Source organism: Zootermopsis nevadensis, unplaced genomic scaffold (assembly GCF_977971745.1).
Source record: "Zootermopsis nevadensis isolate Lab colony 2312 unplaced genomic scaffold, Znev_1.0 Znev_ptg000001l, whole genome shotgun sequence".
In the NCBI taxonomy this organism is placed as follows: Eukaryota; Metazoa; Arthropoda; class Insecta; order Blattodea; family Termopsidae; genus Zootermopsis; species Zootermopsis nevadensis.
Genome location: NW_028259133.1, coordinates 2257529 through 2283286, shown reverse-complemented (window position 1 = coordinate 2283286; position 25758 = coordinate 2257529). Strand labels below are relative to the sequence as shown.

At 39.7% G+C, this 25758-nt stretch overlaps 1 protein-coding gene across 7 annotated transcripts in view; it reads left to right on the top strand.

Annotated features, from left to right (window-relative positions):
• The window catches only part of DNAlig3 (DNA ligase 3), a 281323-nt gene that overhangs the window by 100483 nt on the left and 155082 nt on the right, over positions 1 to 25758 (top strand). For all 7 annotated transcript variants that reach the window (XM_087346940.1, XM_087346937.1, XM_087346949.1 and 4 more), the window contains 5 exons: positions 19510 to 19616; positions 20796 to 20927; positions 22656 to 22735; positions 23543 to 23620; positions 25452 to 25617. In XM_087346940.1, coding sequence (XP_087203066.1) covers positions 19510 to 19616; positions 20796 to 20927; positions 22656 to 22735; positions 23543 to 23620; positions 25452 to 25617 — 563 coding nt within the window. The remainder of the gene's footprint in view (positions 1 to 19509; positions 19617 to 20795; positions 20928 to 22655; positions 22736 to 23542; positions 23621 to 25451; positions 25618 to 25758) is intronic.

Sequence of the window (25758 nt, the reverse complement as noted above, 5' to 3'; positions counted from 1 at the left end):
TGTCGAATGTTGGAGCTAGCAGTATTAGTCCCACACCGCAAATTCGCACATCGATGACAGAATTTAAAAAAAAGAAATATCAGCATTTACTGGTCTTGAATGACGTGCAGTTCAAACAGAGTTTTACGAAATGTCATGCGACGGACAGAAGGACTTTTCAGACATTCATAAAGTTTTATCGCTTGGATCAGGGGTAGCCAAACTGTTCGTGTGTGACGGGGAGCCTAGGAGTCGCTAATAATTTTCAATGGACGCCTAGGAATGTAACGAAAGAGAATTGTATCAACGTTTGGATGTCCGAAGGAAATATATTCTTAACTTTTTTTCCCGTAGAACCTAGGCACACGTCTAGGAAAAGTAATAAATATTAATTTTTATATTTAAAGTTTAAATGCGTCATGTTTGTGTTTTATAATTAAAATATATAATATAATTCAGGTCTATACACAAACTTTATTTACAGATGTTAAAATTTAAAATTTAACATCTGTAAATAAAGTTTGTGTATAGACCTGAATTATATTATATATTTTAATTAATTTTTATGTTTTTCTCAAATTATGAGGTCGTATTTATGATATATTTGCTCAATAGACATCTGTCATAAGTAGTCGTAATCAGTGCAAGGTATAGGAAAGCCACGTACTAACAAATACTACAAGGAAATTTAGAGCGATTGGACTTATGACGTAATTGTACGCTTGATTCAGAAATTTTAAGCGCCAGATTTTGTTTCACAGGGCGAACACAGCGGCTTCTGGTGTGTGCCGACGACACATACATGCCATAAAGATAAACACAGACTATTAGATGCTATTACGGTGTTTGGTCTAGAAAATAACACAGAAGAATTTTACATTCACGTTTCTTCACCAGAGTGTAGGACAATTCGATATGACACCGTGTCCTATCTAACAGAATTGGAAATACTCTATGGAGGACACTAAATTCTAAAGGTCTTCACACAACATTATGAGCACGAAAGGAATAAGAAACACGACAAGGGTGTCGAAGTCATTTTGCGATAATTAGAACCGAGCAACAGATGTGTTCCAATAGTAGTCTCGATTTCTGTTCCAAACAGTGACTCCAGGTCATGCGGGTTGCCATGTTCCCAGGTGCTATGGCTCTAGAGCGCACGGACCGACGTAAATTCAGCCTTAATGATAACATATTTCTGCGTGAATCGTTTATGATAGACGTTGATTTGGATGTTTTTTTATCTGAATCTTGTATGTGTTTTAACCAGCTGTCGGTTTGACCTCAGCGCCGCATAAGACACGTGAATATCTCAGAAAGTGTCGCTCCTGTATTTTTATTACATTATTTATTATCAGTTAACAGTTTTTCTGTTTCATACGATCACCGATATGGGGAAAAATAAACGACATCATAACGTCATAATCATTTCGGTTTTATGGATGTTGTTCGGTGGAGCTGCCAGTTTGCTGGAGTGCCAGATGTTCTTGGTTCTATATGATATTGATTGCTTGTATTTTTTTTTTGCAATTCATGCTTGTATCAACGCATGTTTACAACAGGTCAGAAGGACAGGATGAACTGAACGCAAAACGGGAAGGTCCCGATCATGTCGGGAATCTCCGAAATGACGTACGACTAAACTGCTGTCGGATTGTGCTGAGTAAAAGCTTAAACTTAAGATCTGTTTCACGTGTCTTAACTTTCCTGCAGGTTAATTTAAAAATCAGTTTTATTGAAACATTTATATTGTATTTAATTTAAATATAAAAACACCGGTACATTTCCTAAATAGCTATTTGTCGCGTATTTGAAGCTTAAACTTTTGTTAGGAATATATATTTATTATCACAGTCTATACACAAACGTATTTAAAATGTTGTTGTTGTTAAAATTTATATAACACTATAACATCTGTAGTATAAAATATTACAATAAGTTATATTATGTTATATTATGGCGCTTTTATCGTAGTATGATGTTACATTTATTATGGCGCTTATTATTAATTGTACGACATGTTTCGATGTTTATGACATCATCTTCAGGCTTTATATCGTCATTTTTATCATTTTAAAACTAAACATTGCATCGAAATATATAATAGTTTTAAAATGATAAAAATAAAAATGACGATATAAAGCCTGAAGATGATGTCATAAACATCGAAACATGTCGTACAATTAATAATAAGCGCCATAATAAATGTAACATCATACTACGATAAAAGCGCCATAATATAACATAATATAACTTATTGTAATATTTTATACTACAGATGTTATAGTGTTATATAAATTTTAACAACAACATTTTAAATACGTTTGTGTATAGACTGAGATAATAAATATATATTTGGTTTCAACACAAACATGACGCACTTAAGCTACAAAATTTTGTTAGGAAGTGTGACTCTGGGGTCTCACGTCGTGTATAATTCTTGAACTGACTGCCATCGGGAGTTTGTCACGTGTGTAGCTTTGTCTTTGTGTCTAATGTCGGCACGGAATTGATGCCTGTAATAAATTAAGGTAAGTTCAGCGATAAAAACAAAGGACTCATTCGGGAACTCTTTGCACTCTGAACTGCATATTCCTCTTATGAGTTCCTGGAGATTAAACGAGGGAGAAATTAACAGCTGTTAAGACACAAGGAACAGACGGCGGGGATGGGGCATGGCGTGGAGTCGAATATCTTTCAGATCGTGTCTGCTGGACTTAACAGCAACGCGTGGAAGGCAGGAACATTGACATCGACCTTTTGCGATAACTGTGAGTAGGCAAATATATCGATGCTGTCATCTGCAGGCTACGTCACCCTCAGACTGTCATGGCTTAGCCGTCATCCCGTGTTCGGGCTGTCAATCCCGACTATACGAAGTTGAAGAAATTGAAAATCCCGTGGTCATTCCGGATGAAACCGAGGCGGAAATGGGAGATTCTCAAGATTTTTGTTTTGAGAAAACGTGAAACGTAATTCGAAGAATTTAATATTTGGCTAGAGATGCTTCTCGTTGCGATGTCATATCATAACCTGCCTCAGGGGACCATAATCTATTATTATTATTATTATTATTATTATTATTAGTGTTCTGTCTGACGACAGGTCCATATGAACAGGATCCTTCCATCCTTTTCTCGGACTGGGACCTGTTCATATACGTTCTTGGCAGATGATCCAGAAGTGGTTTGCCATTGCCTTCTTCTGTGTGTGAATGGAGTAATTGTTGGGATGCCACGGAGGAAAACTCCGCGTTGCCTAGACCACGGCCTTGCCCAACACAAGTTATAAATTCAGGCACCGCCGGGAATCGAACCCGAGACCCCAGGATTACAAGGCCAGCGTTCTAACCGCTGGACCACCGTGGCCATCCGACCATAATCTACCTTTTAATAAGTGCCAAAATGTCATAATTGCGCGCGTAATAAAGTGTTTGAATAAAAGCTATGGAAAGTCAGGGATTGGATTTTATATCGCATTAATTTTCCACCTCTCGTGCGCGGTCATGAAACTGGACAACGACGGCCCCAACAAGGCTCCTAGTTAGAGAAATAAAATTCCTTACGTTGACTGCAAAGTGCAGAAGAAAAACCTCTAAAGAATACGTAGATATTTTGGAGGACGTAAACAGTGAATTCGACTTTCGACCGTAGTATTATAGCCTGCAAGCAGAAATATATTCTTCTTGTCGAAAGTATACAACAGACCTTCCTCCACGGACCAGAGGTTTTGAGTTACTCAGCTTGTTCAGAAATCCCCGCCTCTTATGGACCCCCGAAGCATCATTACCTTTTTAACACCAAAATAAATACTTTTATTTTCCGTCGTTTACACAAGCTTATTTTTTTTTTTTTTACCTTACGTTTTAAATTTAATAATTGATATATGCAATTTATTTGACAATTGTACAACTTATATCTTAATTGCATCATGCTTGTGTTTCAATACAATACTTTTATTTTCCGTCGTTTACACAAGCTTGTGTAAACGACGGAAAATAAAAGTATTGTATTGAAACACAAGCATGATGCAATTAAGATATAACCAAAATAAACATTTTCGCTTGGATTTTTAAACACCGCAGCGTAATGAAATTACGATGTTGTTGGATTTGAGGTTCCACGGCGGCGAGTCTGAAGATGGCTGTCTTCTTTCTGGGTTGTTGCGCCTTGTGGTGTGGTAAACGTTTACCGACAATGTTCTAATTACAACGTAAATCAGACGTTTCATCGTTTTTTATTATTCTACGTCAGTGATTGTTTGTTGTTTCGTATTTAATTTATACGTTATTCCAGCAGGTCTACTAAAGACTGATTCGTTTTACATTGATATTATTTTATACGTAGTCCATTGTCTGTTTAATATTCGCGGCGTTTCGGTCGTTGGCCCTACTCCCGTCTTCAGGTGATTAGTTATCAGTTATCATGTAATTTTTATACAGGGTGATTATATTTTCCGGCTGTGTTGACGACGCGGAAATGGCAGTTCACCTCTGCGCGATCGTGACATCGCTTGCCGCGCTGTGTAGTCCTAGCGGCACAGTCGTTAGTTATCCTCACTGTATCAGTGGTTCTGGTCGATTCGGAACGACGCTGTTCTCTGACGTAATGTATTTGAGTGCTCTGTCTCCACAGTAAATGAACTTTTGATGAGAAACTTTGTCTGGAAATACGAGAATGTTCTCTTAATTTCTAAATGTTTAGAAATGTTAACATGAGCTTTTCGTTCTTTGATATGTACAAGTTCTTTTAGCGTGAAATCCCACCCTTTTACCTCGTTGTTGTGTGGTCGTCAGTAAATCGGAAATGCGACTTGTAATTGTTTGAGGCGCCCCAGAGCCACTTCTGTATGAATAAGTTCTGTTAGTAGCCAGTAAGCTCGCTGTCGGCCACTACAGTTCTAATGTTGCGTTCACATCTAATTCCGTGGCGCTGTGTAAGTGATGTGAAGTTATACATAGTATATAATCTACTTCTAAAATAAATTAAATAAATTACATTACTGATTATTCAATGTTTATCATAAAATAATATGTTTTTTTAAATTTCACGTACCCCCTAAGATGTCTTCGCGTACCCCCAGATATAATTTCTCTTCAACTTTGTACCACCAAAGTTGTTTGTGTATAATTCAAGTTATACATAGTATATAATCTACATCTAAAATAAATTAAATAAATTACATTACTGATTATTCAGTGTTTATCATAAAATAATATTTTTTTTAAATTTCACGTACCCCCTAAGATGTCTTCGCGTACCCCCAGATATAATTTCTCTTCAACTTTGTACCCCCAAAGTTGTTGGTGTATAATTAAAGTTCTACCTAGTATATAATCTACATCTAAAATAAATTAAATAAATTACATTACTGATTATTCAATGTTTATCCTAAAATATTTTTTTTTTTTAAATTTCACGTACCCCCTAAGATGTCTTCGCGTACCCCCAGATATAATTTCTCTTCAACTTTGTACCCCCAAAGTTGTTGACGTATAATTCAAGTTATACATAGTATATAATCTACATCTAAAATAATTTAAATAAATTACATTACTGATTATTTAGTATTTATTATAAAATAATATTTTTTTTAAATATTACGTACCCCCTAAGATGTCTTCGCGTACCCCCAGATATAATTTCTCTACAACTTTGTACCCCCAAAGTTGTTGGTGTATAATTCAAGTTATACATAGCATATAATGTATTTCTAAAATAATTTAAATAAATTACATTACTGATTATTTAGTATTTATTATAAAATAATATTTTTTTTAAAATATTACGTACCCCCTAAGATGTCTTCGCGTACTCCCGGGGGTACGCGTACCCCAGGTTGAAAACCACTGTTCTAGAGTACCATCTGATGGTGCGAAGCCTTGATCTTCTGAAAATGATAACGTTAATGAATCAGATATAAAAATATGAATGTCTGAGGGGAGTCGGTAAATATTTCTTTAATATTAAACCGTTGTAGATAATTGTGCACACGAAGAGTAGAATCCTGTTTGCTTTTAATTTCATGATAAAATAAGCTTAAATGTATGTTTCTTGGTAAGTAAATTAATTCTCTTTGTATTCGGTGCGTTCAGTTTACTTCATACTTTTTAAACTGCATCGATTCTTTGTGGTCTCCAGGGCTGCTAAGCTGTGGCCATACTGTGTTGTAATTCGAGATATGTTGACTTTTCGAATACTGTTTTACAGTTAATAAGACTGTTTGTGGACAGTACTTTGCTACGCCCACATGATATTCGTTTCATGATAACCCGAAAGGCAGGTTTGCCCGGAGTTCTGTTTTCTAGGTGAAGGCACCTCGCATTCTTAACCTCGGCGCTTGGTGAGGTGGATGGTCACCTGGCCTCAGCGTGGATGAACCACGATCCTCCATCTCGTCTCTTCATAGAAGTTTCTGTGGAACTGAATGATATTTGACGTATTTGGCGTATCGCGAGTGTAAACTTCCAACAGTTTTAAAATTGATTTGCAGAAAATAGCACGACTTAAGTTCGTGGTCGTGACCCGGACACTGAAGTCCTCGATTCAAAGAATGTTCCATCAGAAAGCACACAGCTCACTATGCTTCTTACATTTTATTAAGTCCTGCATTGAAGAAAGCAGAATTAGTCTGATTGGACAGTGTTTGAGAGTTTGCATTCTTTTCTCGTGCATTGCAGATGAAGAGACTTGCTAGTAGAAATGATTTGTGTCTTGTACTTATAAGATAGTGTAATTGCGTCATATTGTGAATATTATAACAGTTATTTATTTTAATCCGTCTGATCACAATATTTAAAATTTCTTATAATTAAGATAATAAAATATCATTCATGTTCCATATCGATTGATCGATTTACATTTCGGAACATTTACACAACATGTTTCGGTTTTTATAAAACCATCATCAGGTGTAAAATATATCTAAGAACTTAAAACTACAGAAATCATAATTGAGTTTTAAGTTCTTAGATATATTTTACACCTGATGATGGTTTTATAAAAACCGAAACATGTTGTGTAAATGTTCCGAAATGTAAATCGATCAATCGATATGGAACATGAATGATATTTTATTATCTTAATTATAAGAAATTTTAAATATTGTGATCAGACGGATTAAAATAAATAATTGTCTTGTACTTAGTCTTATAATACTTTCCTGTTCCTTCGTTCCGAGTTTAGGTTATAATCCTTAGTAAGGTGTCCATATTTGTGTGATATTTTTATTCTGCATTCTTTCGAAAGAGAGCGTGTAGGCACCTGAGTGATCCCACTTAAATTTTGAACTAATTGACTGATTTCCACGAAATTCGATATGAACATAATGCCATTGGATGTCATCCAAACATTTTATTCACTAATTTTCTTCAACCAATAATAACACGGTGGACTAACGAACTTATGAGGTGGGAGTACTGAAATAATGTAGTAGTAATATATCTGTGAATCTTTCTCACACGCCTTAATTATTATTGCAGTGTGAAACGACATGATCCCGTAGGAAAATTATATGTAGCTCTTGGTTTGACTATAATTATGTTAAAAGGGACATTTGGAGCTAGTGATGGAAAATTTCCCATGATAGATAATGATCATTAGTATAAATAATCAAGGAATATTGTTAATAAGTCAGCAATTGAAAATATCGCGGCGGTGCGAATTTTTTTACATTCGAGCTGACAATTTAGCGTAGACAGAATATATACATGAATTATTAATTCTTCATAAAAATTAAATATTAGGAGTAATAAGAATAATATAATCTGTAACGTAGGATTTGAGGTTTTCACGGTGGTGAATCTGAAGATGGTTGTCTTCTGGGTTGTTGCGCTGTGTAGTCTGGTCGATGTTAACCAACGTTTCAGAGGTCATACTGCCTCCGTCATCAGAGTATGAAGATTTCTGTCTTCTGGGTTGTTGCGCTGTGTAGTCTGGTTGATGTTTACCAACGTTTCAGACGTCATACTGCCTCCGTCATCAGGGCGATGAGTATGAAGATTTCTGTCTTCTGGGTTGTTGCGCTGTGTAGTCTGGTCGATGTTTACCAACGTTTCAGAGGTCATACTGCCTCCGTCATCAGAGTATGAAGATTTCTGTCTTCTGGGTTGTTGCGCTGTGTAGTCTGGTCGATGTTTACCAACGTTTCAGAGGTCATACTGCCTCCGTCATCAGAGTATGAAGATTTCTGTCTTCTGGGTTGTTGCGCTGTGTAGTCTGGTCGATGTTTACCAACGTTTCAGAGGTCATACTGCCTCCGTCATCAGAGTATGAAGATTTCTGTCTTCTGGGTTGTTGCGCTGTGTAGTCTGGTCGATGTTAACCAACGTTTCAGAGGTCATACTGCCTCCGTCATCAGAGTATGAAGATTTCTGTCTTCTGGGTTGTTGCGCTGTGTAGTCTGGTCGATGTTTACCAACGTTTCAGAGGTCATACTGCCTCCGTCATCAGAGTATGAAGATTTCTGTCTTCTGGGTTGTTGCGCTGTATAGTCTGGTCGATGTTTGCCAACGTTTCAGAGGTCATACTGCCTCCGTCATCAGAGTATGAAGATTTCTGTCTTCTGGGTTGTTGCGCTGTGTAGTCTGGTCGATGTTAACCAACGTTTCAGAGGTCATACTGCCTCCGTCATCAGAGTATGAAGATTTCTGTCTTCTGGGTTGTTGCGCTGTGTAGTCTGGTAGAAGTTTACCGACGTTTCAGAGGTCCTTGCTGCCTCCATCATCAGGGCGATAATCGCCCTGATGATGGAGATAAGCGATTTGTCCGTAGCGCCATGTTAGTAATCTCGTGCCAAAGCCAGGGCGTCGTGTGGTATGTCTTTTGCCTTTTACATTTATTGTGATTCTAGTACAACAACGATAGATTCCGTGCAGTTTCATGTTCCTCGCGATTTGATGAACAGTTTCTGCTTTCCTTTATAGTTTCGTGTACAAACACCAGTGACATGTAATCGATATATTTAACTTGCGAGAATTACTGATAATTCAGTCACTCGTCGCCCTCAGACGCTGCGCTGCGTGTGGAATAAATAAACACGAGGTTGATATAAATAATCCTCTGCTCGTATGTTTCGAGCCTTCTGATTCCTCTTTCAGTTTGATAATTATACATTACATTCGGGGGAACTCTTGTTTTTATTCAGTTCAATAACTGATATCATCTCGAATTGAATAAAAATTTACTTGGATATTATCCATCGTCTAGTAAATATAAAACGTAAAACGACGTTTCGGAGATGGGGCTCTATCTCCGTCTTCAGGTTCCTACTCAGTTGGGCCCACTAGATAGAGCTAATCCCTATCTCCGGACCTAGGAAGACCTAGGAGATAGAGTCCCATCTCCGAAACGTCGTTTTACGTTTTATATTTACTAGACGATGGATAATATCCAAGGAAATTTTTATTCGACGGAGATAGGGATTAGCTCTATCTAGTGGGCCCAACTGTGTAGGAACCTGAAGACGGAGATAGAGTCCCATCTCCGAAACGTCGTTTTACGTTTTATATTTACTAGACGATGGATAATATCCAAGGAAATTTTTATTCGACGGAGATAGGGATTAGCTCTATCTAGTGGGCCCAACTGTGTAGGAACCTGAAGACGGAGATAGAGTCCCATCTCCGAAACGTCGTTTTACGTTTTATATTTACTAGACGATGGATAATATCCAAGGAAATTTTTATTCGACGGAGATAGGGATTAGCTCTATCTAGTGGGCCCAACTGTGTAGGAACCTGAAGACGGAGATAGAGTCCCATCTCCGAAACGTCGTTTTACGTTTCATATTTACTAGACGATGGATAATATCCAAGGAAATTTTTATTCAATTGACTCTTCACCATCGTCAAGAAGTTTTAGATTTGATATGATATCATCTCGTTTGCTATCTAAAACACTAAAACTCAGGATATATAAAACAATAATTTTGCCCGTTGTCTTGTATGGTTGTGAAACATGGTCTCTTAACTTGAAGGAAGAACGTAGATTACAAGTTTGTCAGGAGGATATTTGGACCTAGGAGAGATGATGGATTGGACATGTAGCACGCACAGGGGGGGAAGGCGAGGGGTGGATACAGGATTTTAGTAAGGAATCCGTCTGGATAACGACCATTGGGCAGACCAAGAAGGAGATGTGAGGATAACATCAAGATTGATTTTAAGGAGGGGTTCTGTGAGGATGGGAAATGGATGGAGTTGGCTCAGGGTCGTGGCCGGTGGCGGGCTGTGGTGTGTGTCGGTGTTGAACCTGCGGGTTGTGCTACCAGGGAGTTAGTTGCGAATTATATTTGAACGTTAGAAACGATTACGTTATATAAACTAATTTATTTTGTTTGTTTTCTTGTATGCCATGGAAATTTTCTAGGAAAACGATGGCTCGCCGAAATGGAATATTATGGAGTATGAAAATTACAGAAAAGTAAATATAACACACGTGAAACAACGATTAAAATTACTTTGTTATGCGGGGTCGAAGCATGGAGACTCGCTGAAGATAGAAGAGGACGCTGTAAGAATGATAATAATGAGAATATTACGGGTTGATAGAGTTATTTGTAGTGTTCTGTCTGCCGACAGGTCCATATGAACAGGATCCTTCCATCCTTTTCTCGGACTGGGACCTGTTCATATACGTTCTTGGCAGATGATCCAGAAGTGGTTTGCCATTGCCTTCTTCTGTGTGTGAATGGAGTAATTGTTGGGATGCCACGGAGGAAAACTCCGTGTTGCCTAGACCACGGCCTTGCCCAACACAAGTTATAAATTCTGGCACTGCCGGGAATCGAACCCGAGACCCCAGGATTACAAGGCCAGCGTTCTAACCGCTAGACCACCTCATCTTATTATTTATTTAGTGTTCTGTCTGAGGACAGGTCCATATGAACAGGATCCTTCCATCCTTTTCTCGGACTGGGACCTGTTCATATACGTTCTTGGCAGATGATCCAGAAGTGGTTTGCCATTGCCTTCTTCTGTGTGTGAATGGAGTAATTGTTGGGATGCCACGGAGGAAAACTCCGTGTTGCCTAGACCATGGCCTTGCCCAACACAAGTTATAAATTCGGGCACCGCCGGGAATCGAACCCGAGAGACCCCAAGATTACAAGGCCAAGAGTAGGGAATGAAAAGGTGAAATGGAAAGTGGGAATTGAGGGAAATATAAAAGACATACAGAGGAAACAAGTGATCTGGTACGACGCGTTAGAATTTGTTACTGCGCTTGCCACTGAACCACTGTACCTGCACAGGATTCGTTGTTATTGAAACTTGACTCAGTAATCTTGTCGTTAGCAGCAGCCAGAAACATCACCTCAACAAAGAACAAACCACAAATTATCCCGAAGGAAGAAAGCGAGAATTCTAGGAAGCTGTGGGAGTCTGCCGCGACAGCGGAAGAGGTCAGTAACCAACCGATGACAGACTTAAGCCACTGCGAGGTGGAACGTAAAAATTACAGATAGGATTTCAGTCTTCTGAAATAGATTTCGTAAATGCGCTGGAAGGAAGATATATCCCAGACAGCTTCCAATTAAGGTTTACGGGGAAATACGAATGCTGGAAGACGTAATTATTGATCAATTGACAAAGAAGATTTTAATGAGGATGGAATAGGTGATTGGCCACAGTCCTTGAAACCGATCATATAATAATTAATCTTGAAGTGGAAAGTATCTCCGAGTCCTGTCTTATTCATCATATGCTTCGATCTGATCGAATGCATCATTTATGGCTTCACTAAACTTCGCTGTCCGAATTTGGTTCACTTAACTACCACACACCAGTCAGACAGAGAAAGCCACTACTTTTCAAATTTGCATTTTGGCCTGTCTGTCTGATAATGATTCACCATTAACTTGTTTATCTCTGTCAGTAAATTGACTAACTTTGGAATGGGAAACTGGAGTTAAATTCCAAGTAAGGGACGAATTTTCTCTGCACCACAACTTGTAGAACGTCTCTGGGGCTGACGTAGCCATATTTTTGTAATTTACCAGAGTTTATTTACGTCACACGAATATATGGAGCTTTACCTCCAGATCTTGTAATATTTTCCTGAAGATCCATACTTCGGCTTGTCATGGGGTGTTCTGGAATCGATTTCGTTCTTGAACGAAGCAGAATAAACATCTGATGAGTTGACGTTTTGTCATTATGAGTGGCTGGGTTATTCACCACGGCGTTCAGGAATTGCTACTTCAATTTCGTAGTTGCTTGAAGGTACTTCAGTAGGTTGTGTGGCAGAAATTGTCATGGGGGGTACAGTGGACGTCGTGGTCGCATTGTATCTTTCTCGTTCTGTTGAACACGGACGGGAAGAAAGAAAATCGAACTATTTTTCCTTCGTCCGAATCAGTCAGTCAGTTAGAACGCTGGCCTTGTATTCCTGGGGTCTCGGGTTCGATTCCCGTCGGTAACCGAATTTATAACTTGTGTTGGGCAAGGCCGTGGTCTAGGCAACACGGAGTTTTCCTCCGTGGCATCCCAACAATTACTCCATTCACACACAGAAGAAGGCAATGGCAAACCACTTCTGGATCATCTGCCAAGAACGTATATGAACAGGTCCCAGTCCGAGAAAAGGATGGAAGGATCCTGTTCATATGGACCTGTCGTCAGACAGAACAATACAAAAACAATAAGATGAGGTGGTCTAGCGGTTAGAACGCTGGCCTTGTAATCCTGGGGTCTCGGGTTCGATTCCCGGCGGTGCCCGAATTTATAACTTGTGTTGGGCAAGGCCGTGGTCTAGGCAACACGGAGTTTTCCTCCGTGGCATCCCAACAATTACTCCATTCACACACAGAAGAAGGCAATGACAAACCACTTCTGGATCATCTGCCAAGAACGTATATGAACAGGTCCCAGTCCGAGAAAAGGATGGAAGGATCCTGTTCATATGGACCTGTCGTCAGACAGAACACACACACAAAAAAAAGTTTAAGATGGTTGATAATGAAAAATGGCATTTTCTTTGCATAAGACCCACATTACAGATCGTAAAAGGTAGAAAATAATGAGAATACAACACGATTCCCTCCAGAAAATTAAGGACAGACCTTCCATTCCTCGAATTTGGTTCGACCACGCGATCCCACCGTCACAGCGCTATAAGGCCGTGCACACTTTAGATGTTAATGAAAGACTCTGTGTTTAATTTTCAAAGTGTAATAGGGCTTTGACTTTTCATGAGATTGCAAAATGTCACAAAACTCCTGAACCGTGTAGGCGATATCATGCATTACGTCGCCCTTCAGAAACGAGTTTGGACAGAGTTTTGTTGTTGATAAAATTAAGTTACATTAAATACGAAGAATAAGAGGTGTGCACCGGGTACTATTTGGGAAACCTCTGGAGAGACCTAGACGTAGATGGGAGGATAATCTCAGGTGGGATCTATGGGAGATAGGAGTTGAAGGAGACTGGATTTTGTTGGCCCAGGACAGGGTCCGCTGGAGGGCTTTGGTTAATTCGGTGATGAACCTTCGGGTTCCGTAAGCCATCTGGTTGGTTGGTTGGGTCCACTATTTGGGAAGCCTGAGGGGAAGATACCTCTGGAGAGACCTAGACGTAGATGGGAGGATAATCTCAGGCGGGATCTATGGGAGATAGGAGTTGAAGGAGACTGGATTTTGTTGGCCCAGGACAGGGTCCGCTGGAGGGCTTTGGTTAATTCGGTGATGAACCTTCGGGTTCCGTAAGCCATCTGGTTGGTTGGTTGGGTCCGCTATTTGGGAAGCCTGAGGGGAAGAGACCTCTGGGGAGACCTAGACGTAGATGGGAGGATAATCTCAGGCGGGATCTATGGGAGGTAGGAGTTGAAGGAGACTGGATTTTGTTGGCCCGGGACAGGGCTTTGGTTAATTCGGTGATGAACCTTCGGGTTCGTTAAGCCATCTAGTTAGTTAGTTAGTTAAATACAGAGAATGCTTGGTAAAATTAAGATAAATTAAATCCGGAGTTCTCTTCCATTCCAGTCTAGAAGCTGAAAGATTTTGACTGAAACACAGAAACTAAGAGTTTACCTACTGTTTTATATTGTACGAAACTTGGTTTCTTACTCGATAGAATTTCTGATGGAGTGATGGTGTCTGAGGAAAAACTGTTCAGAGTACTTGGATTTAATGATGAATAAGTTATAGGATGATGATTGATGATGATGAAAATTACTCATGAGATTCATTATTTGTACTTGTCACCCAGTGCTGTCAGAGCTATTAAATGAAAGAGGATGAGATGGGTGGGGCGCTTAGCACGCGTGAATAATTGTCGGAACACCTGAAAGGAGGAGCCCGCTTTAAAGACTGTCGCATGCATGTAAAGTCTCTGAGCCATGTGCGTGGTTTTACATGGTACGTGGGAGCACAGAGACAAACCTTCGTAATTGTAGCGTCATTCAACAGTTTGTTGGGGTGTAGTTTCGGGAGACATTCAGTAATCCGGAAGAGGAAACGTGCCTTTTCCATTAATCAACCGGAAGCCAAGTTACTCGGTGACTGCCTTTCGCTACGCGTTCCTCGATCATTGGCAAATCCATGCACGTATCGCTTAAATTCCAATGGAACGTCCCTGCCATGTGGTTAGCATTCCTGCTTCACATTCCGGAAGTCCCGGAGTTATGTTTCTACCCTGAGACCAGCTGTCCTGAGATTTTCGTGGTTTCTCTCAGTCCCTTCTGACAGATACGAAGATAGTGCCTTCGACTGAGTTATTATAGCTTCTTTTTAAATCCTTGCCGAATTAATTGTCTTCAATCATCCTGTCATTCTACGCTGCAAAGTCTCAGCTGCTGATAGCGTTGTTAGAGACGAATAAAATTATTGATTAACCGGGATTCCGTCGCACGCGCGGTCTTGTGTCGTGCGTACATCGGCGTCGTAGGTTCAACTCCTGCTTCGTCTTTGAAGCAGTTCTGGAACTGGTTCTCAAGCCGGGAATACGTATTTTCAAATTCGAAGACCGCCGAGCTCAGTACGACAACCTACCGGTGTTTCGCAGTTCAAGGAAGGCAGGCAGGCAGTTACTGGTAAGACTTTATAGCCTATACATTGTTATCGATCCATCACCCCACGTTTAACGTTTAATTGGGAGCCAGCCGTGGTCACACTTGATGATTTTGGTGAGTGGTGATTCAGTTAGGTGATCAGGGCAAACTCGTGGGTGAGGTTGATGTGGCCAAGTGGTCTGTTTTATCGGTAGGAGACTTACTTATCCTTAAGGCTGCTCTCGAAACGTTTTGGGTTGGCCCTAGCGCGATGTTGGGATAGTAATTGTAGGACAGAAGTTGCTGATGTGGTAGTGAGGAATGTCTGTGTGTCTCTGAAATGATAAACCCGAAGTCTTTAGTGAGTTGCTTAGTGGCACTTAGAATGTGGTGAGATTGTCACTGTAGAATGAGAATTACCATTGCAATATTAACTTGACACAAATACCAAAAATTATTACATAATCATACTTTTTCCATGTTTAATGATTGAATGTGCCACGGTGGTCTAGCGGTTAGAACGCTGGCCTTGTAATCCTGGGGTCTCGGGTTCGATTCCCGGCGGTGCCCGAATTTATAACTTGTGTTGGGCGAGGCCGTGGTCTAGGCATCACGGAGTTTTCCTCCGTGGCATCCCAACAATTACTCCACTCACACACAGAAGAAGGCAATGGCAAACCACTTCTGGATCATCTGCCAAGAACGTATATGAACAGGTCCCAGTCCGAGAAAAGGATGGAAGGATCCTGTTCATATGGACCTGTCGTCACACAGAACACTAAATAATAATAAGATGAGGTGGTCTAGCGGTTAGAACGCTGGCCTTGTAATCCCGGGGTCTCGGGTTCGATTCCCGGCGGTAACCGAATTTATAACTTGTGTTGGGCGAGGCCGTGGTCTAGGCAACACGGAGTTTTCCTCCGTGGCATCCCAACAATTACTCCATTCACACACAGAAGAAGGCAATGGCAAACCACTTCTGGATCATCTGCCAAGAACGTATATGAACAGGTCCCAGTCCGAGAAAAGGATGGAAGGATCCTGTTCATATGGACCTGTCGTCAGACAGGACACTAAATAAATAAAATAATGATTAAATGTGTTTCGGCAGCGTTATAGTTCGTGACGCTTCGATTTTTTTTTAATTCGGGTTAAACGTTCGACGAGGAGTGTCTTCGAGTTCCGTTAGAGAAACCTTCACCTGCGTAATACCTCCTTTCCATAACTAAACATATTTTAATGTTTGAGTCTGCTTCGCTGTCAAAATAAGTGTGGAACAATTTTCTCTAGAAATCCCACTGAAAATATTTGAACATCAAATTTGGTTTCTGCCGCCCAGTAAACATTTCTGTGCGTGTTAGGAAACTCTTGTGCGTTCATTTAATGTCATACCTGCCGAGTTTCTGTCTGATAACTCCAGAGAATACGTTTTGTATCAGCAGGCCGGTTTTTTTTCTAAAATTCTGAAATGAAAGTAATCCCACTGGAGGCTTACATGTAACACGTTCTAAATCCCCTGGTGAATGCGCTGGAGACGTGCCCCCTGAACGGCAAACATCATCAGCAGCTCGTCACATTCAGTAACCTTGTGTCACTGATAAAGCTATCAGTCGCGGGACAAAATACAAGTAAATCAATCATTGCGGCGTGCAGCTGTCTGTCTGTCTGTCTTGAGAGAGTCTCAACTAAGCATCTTCCTTCACGAGTACGAAGAAGTCACAAATTGATATCGTTCATAACCCTGAACGGGATCTGTGGCTGGCGTTTTATGAAAGAGGCCTTCGCCGGCTGTGTGACGAAGGGACTTGCACGATAAAGACCTAATGGCTGTCCCGTGCCGATCAAATGTTTTGTACCAGACATTAATAATGCTTAATGAAACCTCAACTAATATAAACCACTGACTCATATGAAGTCGAGATCTGGGTGTCTTATTGGTAAAAGGAGGGCAATTTCCATGTCAGATGCTGGGAATATTACTGTATAAAATTTGTCGTTGGATGTCTGTAGTATGAACTGGCGGATGTTTAATTTTTGTGAAATTTCAGTTTAATGCGTCGTGTATTCTGGTAGAGGTTTGACGACGTTTCAGAGGTGTTTACTGCCTTCATCAGGACGATGATACGTCAGTAAACTTTTAGTAGACTACACGGTGCTACAACGGCCCCTATCGGTTGTCTGTGACCCCTAGAAATGTAACGTAGATCTTAAATACGAAGGGATACGATACGCTCGATGTGGATTCAATTTTGATATGTCTCGGTGTTCCATGTCGCTTGTATGTGACGAAATGCAAGGATCAGATATGTGGTGCAACATCGGTTCTGGGTTACAGATGCGAAATCGCAGACCGCGTTTGTGAACTCCGTGAATTTGCCACATTACAGATCTCAATTTAATAATTATTTTTATTTTCAGTCTGTCCGTCACTCAGCTGAAACTGGTTGCTCATTCCATCAGGGTCTCTTTCAGATTTTGTTTTACGCCACGTGATTAATCCCACGCAGCAGAATTCCTCATGGAGAATCTGATAGTTGTGTAGCTAGTGAAGAAACTTTCTGCTTCTGATGAACACGAAAGTTTATTACCCGTTTCAGAAGAGCCGGTTACTTGGACCCCTGTCCTGAGTCAGATTAACTCACTTCACATCCTAAAATCGTTTTTATCTAACATTCATTTTAATATTATCATTTCAATTTATCATCTGCCTCTAAAGTAGTTTATTGTGATTGCATTTATTATCTTCCACTCGTCAATGTGCCTTCGCATTACTTATGAAGAGTAAAGATTATGAAACTCGTCAGAATTCATATTTCTCCATCGTCCTGTTACATTTTCCTCGAAGGTTCGAGCATTCCGTTCGCTTGGGATAACAAGACAAGTTGTGAAATTTCGTATTAAGGAATTGTACTAAAATGTGCTGATACATTATAATTTCGTAAGGTAGTATATTTGCGTCATATTGTGAATTAAGTTAATATTTTAATATTTTTTCCGTCAAATCACAATTTTTAATAAGATGATAAAATATAAATTATTTAAAATATCATTTCATATTTTATCATCTTATTAAAAATTGTGATTTGACGGAAAATATTAAAATATTATAATTTCGATTAAAATCGGAGGGTAATAACGAACTCTTCACACTGACATCTAATTCCGTTCCTGTAAGCGAAAGTAACAAGGCGGGGGGGGGGGGGGGGGAATCCCAAGCCAACAGCTGAAGCACGTGGGGAATCCTACATACCCAGCCCGACAGACGCCAGACCTTAGACAACTCTCATTCGCGAATAATCTGCCTCCCACGAACTGAACACTGACGATGCTTGTAGGAGATCTAAAATCTAGAGGCACTGACAGAGTTGAAATCCGTTCTGCCGTTCTCGAGTTGTTCTTTGAGGACAAACAGACACGTGGTGAAGTTATCAGACACGTTTTTGAAACTTTCACTTGTGAGTACACATAAATTATGGTGCTACGTATTTTAATTTTTACGCAAGAGTTTGAAAGTCAGACGTGTGTCGAACTCAGTACATAATGCGACTGCGTAATGGACAATCTTGTCTTCCAGTTTCAAGGACAAATCTACTAAACGGATTTCAGCGGAAGGTCGTATTTGATCCGTAGGCGAAGAGTTGTTGGTAAATTTTCTTTTTTGTTTTGGCTAACCTGCTCAAGGGACCTAGAAGCTCATATCGAACTTTACGAGGTTTTCTGAAACAACTGATTGTCGAAAAAAAAAATGTTCAGGTTATAAAAATATATTTTTAAATTATATCAGCAACCTTTGTTTGAAACAATGTGCATATTTAACGAATCTGAATACAAATAAGTTTATCGTCTGAGGTTAGGTTAACAGAATAGCTTTGTAAAAATACATTTTTATCTCGAAGGTAACGAAAAATGTCAGAAATGTTCTCCATTTTTATTTCTTTAAAGAAAGTACTGGTTACAATATGAAAATAATAATAATAATAATAATAATAATAATAATAATAAATAAAAAACTTACTGATTTATTGGAAGAATATAGTGATTGTTAATGATAATTGATTTGAATAAAAATTTTCTTGGATATTATCCATCGTCTAGTAAATAAAATATAAAAAATATAGACGATGGATAATATCCAAGAAAATTTTTATTCAATTGACTCTTCACCATCGTCAAGAACTTTTAGATTTGATAATGATAATTGACTTTATACTGAAATCATGTTGATTCAATACTTACCTGGTAAATGATAATGATCATTAATGATACAGATATTACGTAACAGTAATAAGAGTTAAATGTAAATGTAGTAGACAGAAATAAATGTTTATTTAGAATTCCATAAGGGAACAGAAACTGCGATCAGACGGAGGCAACTACGTGGGTGTACGACGGCTCATTCCAAAACTGACAGCCCCCTGATCCCCGGGAAAGTTTTGATATTATACATGCGTTGCTTCAACGTGTAAAAATCTATGTTACTGAGTTTTTTATGTTATGTTCTTACAGTGAATTCCTCGTATTAAAAAACATATGTTATGTGTTACAGCGAACTTCAGAGGGGACCTTCACTTATGGTGTCGTCTTTTGCTGCCCGGCATTGATAAACGCGTGTATAATCTACAGAGCAAACAACTGATCAAGATTTTCAGTAAGGTGAATGATGTAGGAATGAAACATACGAGGTGCGATCGGAAAGTTTCTAGACTGCGCGTATAAAAACCCGTACACTTATCTCAGGTATTAAATTCATCCATCACCCTCGAAGTAGTTCCCCTGGGAGTGAACACAACGATCCCAGCGCCGCTGCCAAGCCTGGAAGCATCTCTGGAAATCTTTCTTTGTCAGCCTGTCAAGCACCATCTGCGATTCTGCCTGAATCTCTTCTATCGTCTCAAATCTCCTTCCCTTTAGCTGAATTTTCATCTTTGGGAAGAGGAAGAAGTCACACGGAGCTTAGAAAGGAAGTTGGGGTCGGTTCTTGCAAGATCTTTGAGCTCCTGACAAACGAGAAGTCGATTCTGCTTCTGGTCCTCAGACAGGATGCGTCGCATGTGGAGTTCTTCCTTTAGAATCAGCTGACAGGTCCCATAGCCTATCCCAACAATGTCGCACAAGTCGTTGATGGTACGACGTCGATCTTCGTGATTGGGCTGCCGAATCTTCGTAACATTTTCGGGCGTTGTGCTCGAAGATGGTCGTCCAGAACGCTCGTCATCATCGACAGAGGTTCGGCCATTTTTAAAATGTGAATGCCACACAAAAGTTTGTGCACGACCCATTGCGGACTCCCCAAATGCTTGCTTTAGCATTTCATAGGTTTCCGTAGCCGTTTTGGCGAGTCTTTGGCAAAATTTGATGCACACGCCATTCCGAAATCGCAGGAGGGTCGGTGTAATGCACTACCAAAACGCCCGTAACTAAGAAACAAATGCTAATTCGATGATGCCGGCTTGCACACTGATTCACTATGAATGTAGGCCGCACCCCCTAGCGGCAGAAGCTCGTACTACATCCGGTTCGCCCTCTATTGACACAGTCTGGAAACTTTCCGATCGCACCTCGTATCTTATAATTAATATTTAGATTTATATGATACTGATGTTTTAAGACAACAGGCAGTCAGCGAGCAGCATTTTTAATTGTATTTAGTGTGTATTAAAGCATGTCTCTGAAAATATATCGTGCACTCTCTTAATATTTTATGATAATTTTTACAAAAACAAAAGTTAAATATGAAAATAAACTTAAAATTAATTTAATGTAACAGGCGCATTTATGATACAGGAATGCGCGATTTTTGGAGATCGCCTAAAGCGTCATATTTCTTCGCAGATCTTTTCCGTTGACCACGTGGAGATGCTCATGGATTTGGAGCGAGGCGATGTAGCGGAGACTGTGAGCGTTTTCTTTGAGCAGAGCGTATGTGTGCAGCCTGCCAAGAAGAGTGTTCTGTCCTTGCAAGATGTGAGTGTTATGACGCAAAGACCCAGAAGTGTGGAACCTTTTCACTCCACTTGTCTTGTTTTGAGGCTAACATCTATTTATCCAATTAGCAGTTGGAAGGCTTTCCTCAGGGAGTATCTGAGTCTTCTAGTATTGGTACTTGCGTATCCTGTGTGGGATTACTTTAATTTTTTTTTTTCCTAGAGGAACGCAGAAGTTTTACTAGAGGCTAGTAGAAAGTAAACTCAGAAAAAACTAAGTACATGTTAGTATCTCGTCATCAGAAGACAGGCAGGCAAAATTATCTTAGGGTGGCTAATAAATCCTTTGAAAGGGTTACAAAGTTCAAATATTTGGGAACAAAAATAACAAATCAAAATGATACTCGTGAGGAAGTTAGAAGGAGACTAAATTCCGGAAATGCTTGCTACTTCTCAGTCCAAAATATTTTGTCTTCCCGTCTGATTTCTAAGAACCTGAAAATTAAAGTATACAAAACAATAATCTTGCCTGTTGTTTTGTATGGGTGCGAAACATGGTCTCTCACTCAGAGGGAGGAACACAGATTGCAGGTGTTTGAGAATCGGGTGTTGAGGAGGATATTTGGGCCTAAGAGGGAAGACGATGGGGCGTGAAAACTGCACAATGACGAGCTTAAAAATCTGTACTGCTCCCCCAGTATTGTGAGGGTGATTAAGTCGAGAAGAATGAGATGGGCGGGGCATGGATGGGACAAGAGGTGTGGAAGCCTGAGGGGAAGAGACCTCTGGGGAGACCTAGACGTAGATGGGAGGATAATCTCAGGCGGGATCTATGGGAGATAGGAGTTGAAGGAGACTGGATTTTGTTGGCCCAGGACAGGGTCCGGTGGAGGGCTTTGGTTAATTCGGTGATGAACCTTCGGGTTCGATAAGCCATCTGGTTGGTTGGGTCCACTATTTGGGAAGCCTGAGGGGAAGAGACTGCTGGGGAGACCTAGACGTAGATGAGAGGATAATCACAGGCGGGATCTACGGGAGATAGGAGTTGAAGGAGACTGGATTTTGTTGGCTCAGGACAGGGTCCGGTGGAGGGCTTTGGTTAATTCGGTGATGAACCTTCGGGTTCGGTAAGCCATCTAGTTAGTTAGTTAGTTATTTTTGATGTTTGAGATACTTTAAGCAAAGAAACCAGGAATCATAAACAATTAGGTATATAAATAAAGTCAAAACCAAATTTTGTCACAAAACATCTAAAAGTAGGATCTGGGTTAATTAATTGTATAGTCTCGCTGTCTCTTGTGTTTGCAGTTTCTTTTGTTTTCTTTCCATCTACATGTCTTAAAGCAAAAATAAGGATTTATTAAAATGATATGAAACTCGGTATAATTTCTTATTAATCGCTGCTAAATTTACAGACTTTGGAAATTTGTTTTGCTCTACAAGATGGCTGTCTTTTGTGTTGTAGTGATGTATAGTCTGGTAGAAGCGTACCAGCATTTTAGAGGTCGTTGCTAGCCTGAAAATGGAGGCAGCAAGGACATACGAAATGTTGGTTAACTTCTACCAGACTATACATCACTACAACACAAAAGACAGCCATCTTTGTACCCAATGCTACAAAAACTTCAAATCCTACTCAAAAGTAGTTCCAGTATTTTTTAAAATTTTCTATGACACTATAAGAATGGGACAGGTGACTTGTTATACACAGCGATATGCAAGTAGCAACCTAAATTGTGGAAATTTAACATTAATATTTTTCTGCCAGGTTGATAAGTTCTTGGAAGAATTATCTGACATGACCAGGGAAGCCGAACAGTGTCCCCATTTCAAAGAAATAGCAAAAATGTGAGTATAAAAACTGCACAGAATTTGACATAGGATGGCAGTTGCTGTTGCGAGTGACTTGATATCGCAACTAGTTATAAAAATATTTCGTGTTTCTTCCAACCGATATCCATTTTATAAAATAAAAAAACTTTATACGTATTATCACAAAGTTTCAGTCTCTGCGCAGTGTGAAAGTAGGTTTTCTGACTTACGCCTATAACTATTTCTTTCTTATTTTCCATTTTCAATAACTTAATTTCATTTTTTTTTTAAATTAATTTTTGGTAAATTTTTTGTTACCCTTAGAAATGTTTGTTACTGTTTCCATTTATGACTAAATTTGTTTGCTACTTTCACCATAGTTTAACCACCTTTTTTAAATACCCCCCCCCCCCCCCAGTTTTGTTATGTTGTATGTTAATGTTATTCTTACACATTTCTTCCACTGCAGATACCGCATAGATTAAATCTGTTGTATTTTGTCTCCACTGCACCAAATTAATCACAAGGTCTATGATTTTCTTTTAATTTTAGATATTGTAATTGTCGCTGATCCAAAGTCTAATTTCCTTAAAAATGTGATCATCAGAATTAACATTAGGTATCACTCAGTAATGTAAGTTTCCTTCCCAAATGAATTCTGGTTGTCTTATGACTTAATGTTTGTTGTACGTTCTTTAGGATTGAAACCGTCGAGTAGACTCTTTCCTTGTTCAGTTCTCAGTTCGACACCAAAATGGCCAGACTGATTAATATGACCCTTGATAGTACCGGTAATGTGTAGTCATTTTTCTGCTGCTTTCTTATAATAAACAATATTTACAGATGCACAGCCAATGACTTGAAAATGATTATCCGGCTAGTGAAACATGACCTCCGCATTAATGCTGGACCAAAACATATGTAAGTATCTAAGTGTTTGTTTGTAAACAAGTTTCTTTATGACGATAAAACAAAACAATATTCTTTGGGATTTTGTATTAGACTTTTGCAGGAAGTCAAATGGCAATTAGTACAGTATTTATTTATCTGTCTTTAGTATTTGGTGTGGTATTTGAGTATTTTCTTTTAATTATATGCTAAGAACTTTATGAAGTTTGGAATTTAACCTTTATTACATGGGAATAGGGACTGCTGGCTGGACTTTAACTCCAGGGTTAATGGTTTTCAAGTTTGCTAGCGTAACGCACAGCCAGTACAAGCCATAAAACACGTGTGATAGAGGTTAAAGGAAAGTTTCCAGCATAAGCATTGAAATATGTGAGAAGTAAATTGATCTTTCCAGCCTTTTTAAATCCTTTCTACTTCGGTAATTGTATAACTTTGTTTGTTGTGCGCTCAGTTTATTTTTAGGAAGACGTACAGAGTAGTCGAAGCAAATGGCAATAGAACAGTCTTGACATAAGAATCATTGTAACTTGTTTACATCTTCGTAGTGTGATATCTTGTGAAGTGGTCAGTCATGTGAAAGCCTGGTGTACGCATTTCCTTTTTGTCCCATTCCTCAGCGTGAGCATGCGACATAGTCTTTGTGTTTCCCATCGGTTGTGGCTTGATGAAATGTAAGTAAAGTAAAGCTGCCCCACTATACGCCATGTATCGCTTGGGGGGAGCGGGGGTATAGCTCCTCTCTTCCTTGACCTCGGCACTAGATGGGGGTGAGCGGTCGGCATCACGCCCCGGCCGTGCTTTACCCCGGGGAAAGGACCCCGGTACCCATTGTAGAGGAGGCTGGGTGGGCCCCAGAGCCGGTCTGGACACAGAAGCTGGAGGAAAAATCCTCTGCCCCCGTCGGGGATCAAACCCCAGTCACTATACCGACTGAGCTACGCTGGCTCCGTGATTAAATGTACATTTCCAATTAATCATTTGACTGTCGCATGGGTGCCAAGTAAAATATATCGGAACCGTTTGCCCCTTTTCTGTTTCGCTTATTTGTTTGCCTCAGACACATTATTTTGGCAGTGCAGGAGCAAAACATAGTTTGAAAGATTTGTATCAGGGTATATGTTCCAGCAATACTGAGTTGTGGCTATTATTTTCTGTGATATTTTCCCATCTTCACATGATTTTAGCTGTTTTTTGTGCTAAGATTGTAACACATATAGCACAGTACCAAAACTATGTTTATTTTGTTAGATTTATCTCTACCTTCAAAGTTGTGCCAAATCACGTTCTTATAATATAATAAATTCTTCTCAGGCTACTAGCTTAATAAAGAAAACACCAATGTTTTGAGAACCATCTTTGTCCTCGTCCTCAGGGTACTGTAGTTGTGGGAGATCCCTTCTGTGCTCAGTGTCTATCTGACCCAGTTTTGTGTTACTGGCTGTGCGTTAGCCAATCGGGCCTGGTGTTCAGTGACGTTCTTGCTGTTTTTAGCCCAGATTTTTGATTGGACGACGTGTTCGTTACCGGGCACCAGGTCCGGCTCAATGAGAAATCCCCGGAGTTCAGTTGAATTTCAATGACTTCCTTCAGGAGGTGGTCCATTTAACCAGTTATCTTGTCTAATGTGGTGGTACTGCTGAAGTCAATGCGGTGTCCAGTATTTATTGACTTCAGCAGGACTGCAACATTTAGTTGCAAAATAAATATTTTTATGGTGAAGGGATTAGCTTACCTTTTAAATCTTCCCCCATCCATCCACCCAAAATAAAATCCTGGATATGTTACAGCTTTAAAATTCTTGTACGAAATGTGTATTTATGTGTTCTTTTCCTTCCACGCACAGTTTGGGTGCTGTGAATCCAGATGCTTACCAAGCATTTCAGACATCACGTGACTTACATGCTGTTCTGTCAAAAGTTGTCGAGATTGGTGATGAGCATAGCTCCTCTTCGAAGAAGAGTGCTCTCAAAATAACAGCCTCCGTCATGACTCCGATCCTACCCATGCTGGTAAGACTAAAACCTCTTTTTAAATTCTTGCTACCAACTTATGCTTGATGAAGTTCTGTCATATTCATAATGATGGTTTATTGCTTTTAATAGAATTTTCTTCTGTGATCATCCTCATAGTTATTTTGGTTTATTGTGAAT